Raw genomic sequence first — 2,565 nt, 5'->3', positions numbered from 1 at the left:
TGTGTGTGTGTGTGTGTGTGTGTATTCATGCCTGACATTCATTCTACAACTGCAGCAGCGTGTGAACGAAAGTGTCATTTTTTTGTTTGTGAACAAGCGTGGTCGTCACCTCTTGTGTGTGGGTGGTTGGTAAGTGCTCTGGTCTACTTTGCTCCTTCTTTCCTATGACAGATCTATCGTCCTTAATTTTCCTCCCCAAAACATGTTATTTTATTATCTATATTATACCCCTTCTGCCCTTGTTGCTAATTCCACTGTTCCCTATTTGCCCCTGCTTCTCTTCATCTCTTATGTATCAATTGTTCCTTGTTATTTTTATCCCTCGTCTTGCATTTTACCTGCATTTGATAACCATTAAAAAAAACGGAGAAGAGCTGGATTGTTTGGGGTTTTCTTTTTGGGTTATTTCTTGTGTGCTGATCTTCTCCTAGAGCCACTGATCTTCTCCTAGAGCCACTGATCTTCTCCTAGAGCCACTGATCTTCTCCTCTCTGCTTGGATGTTTTAAAAATAAACCAAACAAACCACCCTTTTATTCTGGTAGATTCTCCTAACACACACCAAAACTGGAGAGAAAAAGAAGCAAGCAAATGCAGTTGAAGGCAGCTGCAATAAGTATCTGTTTTTCCACACCTGACATATAGTTATTCGATTGATTGGAGAGCGCGCCTGATAGGTCCCCCACCTTTCCCTCTGTTGTTTCTGTTTGTATGCCCTATTCCTTGCTTTTTCTCTGCTTGAAATGTCGGCTAGTTAGGTCCACATGCTTCTCTTTCCTCAAATCCACAAACAAGTACAGTTTCTCTGACGCCTTGTCTAATTCGTGTCCTTTTCTTTCTCTGTATTCACAGAGAGGCAGCGAGGAACTCATGTCGAACAGTCCGATGGTCGCCAATGGAACGGGCCTTAGCCCGCACGCCTCGCCCACAGAGCTCACCGACGCCAAAAAGGTAGGTCCAACTCATTTGTTTCTCTGAGACTGCCAGCTGTTGTTCACATGTACTGAGCCCAACATTTGGAATTTGATTTATTGCCGTTTTTTGGTCTAAGATATCGGCTGTATATGCTCATGAAATATTTTGTTGAAATTCAAATTCCAAATGTTAAAAAGCAAGGAAAGATACTCAATTTAGGTCTATTGGTTGTTAAAAGAATAAACCAAGTTGTTGGGGTTTTTTTCTTTTGAAAAAAACACTTTCTGGACGTAATACATTTGATGAGATTAGTGGCGTCGTTTTTTTTTGTGTGTGTCAATTTAAGTCCAGTGTTTTGTATTTTAATTAGTCTACCATATTTAGTTTGAATTTGGGCGTTTCTAATGTGGACTTCAATTTGAACCGTCGGATCATGTCTCAGAGAGTCGGAAAGGTTCAATGATCAGATCCCGTTTTTACCTCATATTTTGTTTCTGCTTCATTTTTAGCGGGAGTGAACACGTATCTGTTTTATTCGCATTTGATCTGGGTTTGGATTCAGTTCCTGCCAGATAATTGCCACTGAAGCTGCCTACAAGTCTGTAGTTAAACTTTGAAGTGAGACCAAAGTTTCTTCCAAAGTCTCTAGCTCCCTTTCTTCGAGTTACCCTGTAGGCCTACGTGCACAGCTAAACGACAGGGGGGGGGGGGGATCGCAAGCTTCAAATTTTATTATGCCAACATTCTTTCTTTTAGCTTGCGTTAAATACATTTGAAGCTTGCACTTCTCGCCGTAGATGCGCCCTGCAGAAGGGAAGATACAGACGATTTATCAAGATTTGAACATGATGAAGCGCACCGCACCGCACCCCTATCAGCACGTCTTTGTATAGATTCTATTAAGTACGTTATATAGGAATACATAAGTCTTCAAACTGTTGCTAAATTTCCTGGCATTTTAAGTTTAATTCCACATGGTATAGTTCGTTGAAAGCAAAGCCAGTTATGTTTTCCTGTTCTCGTGTAATTTGATCTCAGTATGAATCTAAAAGACATTAGCAGCTCTGTCAACTCTGTACTTTTTAGACCTCGTTTCCGATCAAATTCTTACACCAGTCTTGTTGAATTACAGGTGGAAAAATCACTGTCTTATATTAAAGAAGTTCCCTTTTTTAACCGCACTAGGGCCTATCCCTTTTTCTTTAATAAACTTATTCATTCGTGGGAGTATAGAACTACCTAGGGCGCCGCTGGTGTGGAACTGGCTTGTCGAGTTTGGGCGTCACATTGTAGCAAAGAAAAAATATGACATAAAATGTGACCTGTGGAGCATGTCAATTTATTGGAGTGTAAGGGGACAACCGAATGCTCAGATTGAAAGGCGGTCACGTGGAAGAGTTTAGTTTTATATCCACTTTCTTGTCTTGATAGCTTCAAAGTGGAGTGATCCTTGCCGGCTAGAACTAGGGGTTTGAAAGAGGGGAAAAAAGCTTCTTCGCTGTTTGTAGTGTTCGTTGTTGTTGTTGTTGTGTTGTTGCTGTTGTTGTTGTTGTTGCTGCCTGCTGCTGTTGTTGTTGTTGTTGTTGTTGTTGTTGTTTTTGTTGTTGCTGTTGTTGTTGTTGTTATTGCTGCTGTTGTTGCTGTTGATGTT

The 2,565-nt window shown here is 40.8% G+C and overlaps 1 protein-coding gene across 4 annotated transcripts in view; it reads left to right on the top strand.

Annotated features, from left to right (window-relative positions):
* Positions 1–851: 851 nt before the first annotated feature.
* Positions 852–2,565, top strand: part of LOC101845459 (polypyrimidine tract-binding protein 2) — a gene marked incomplete at its 5' end in the record, with an annotated part of 33,468 nt that continues 31,754 nt past the window's right edge. For all 4 annotated transcript variants that reach the window (XM_013081051.1, XM_013081049.1, XM_013081048.1 and 1 more), the window contains 1 exon segment: positions 852–950. In XM_013081051.1, the coding sequence (XP_012936505.1) occupies positions 852–950 (99 nt within the window).

The sequence above is a fragment of the Aplysia californica genome, unplaced genomic scaffold (genome assembly GCF_000002075.1).
Source record: "Aplysia californica isolate F4 #8 unplaced genomic scaffold, AplCal3.0 scaffold00112, whole genome shotgun sequence".
NCBI lineage: Eukaryota > Metazoa > Mollusca > Gastropoda > Aplysiida > Aplysiidae > Aplysia > Aplysia californica.
This window is presented reverse-complemented; position numbering and strand designations above follow the sequence as displayed.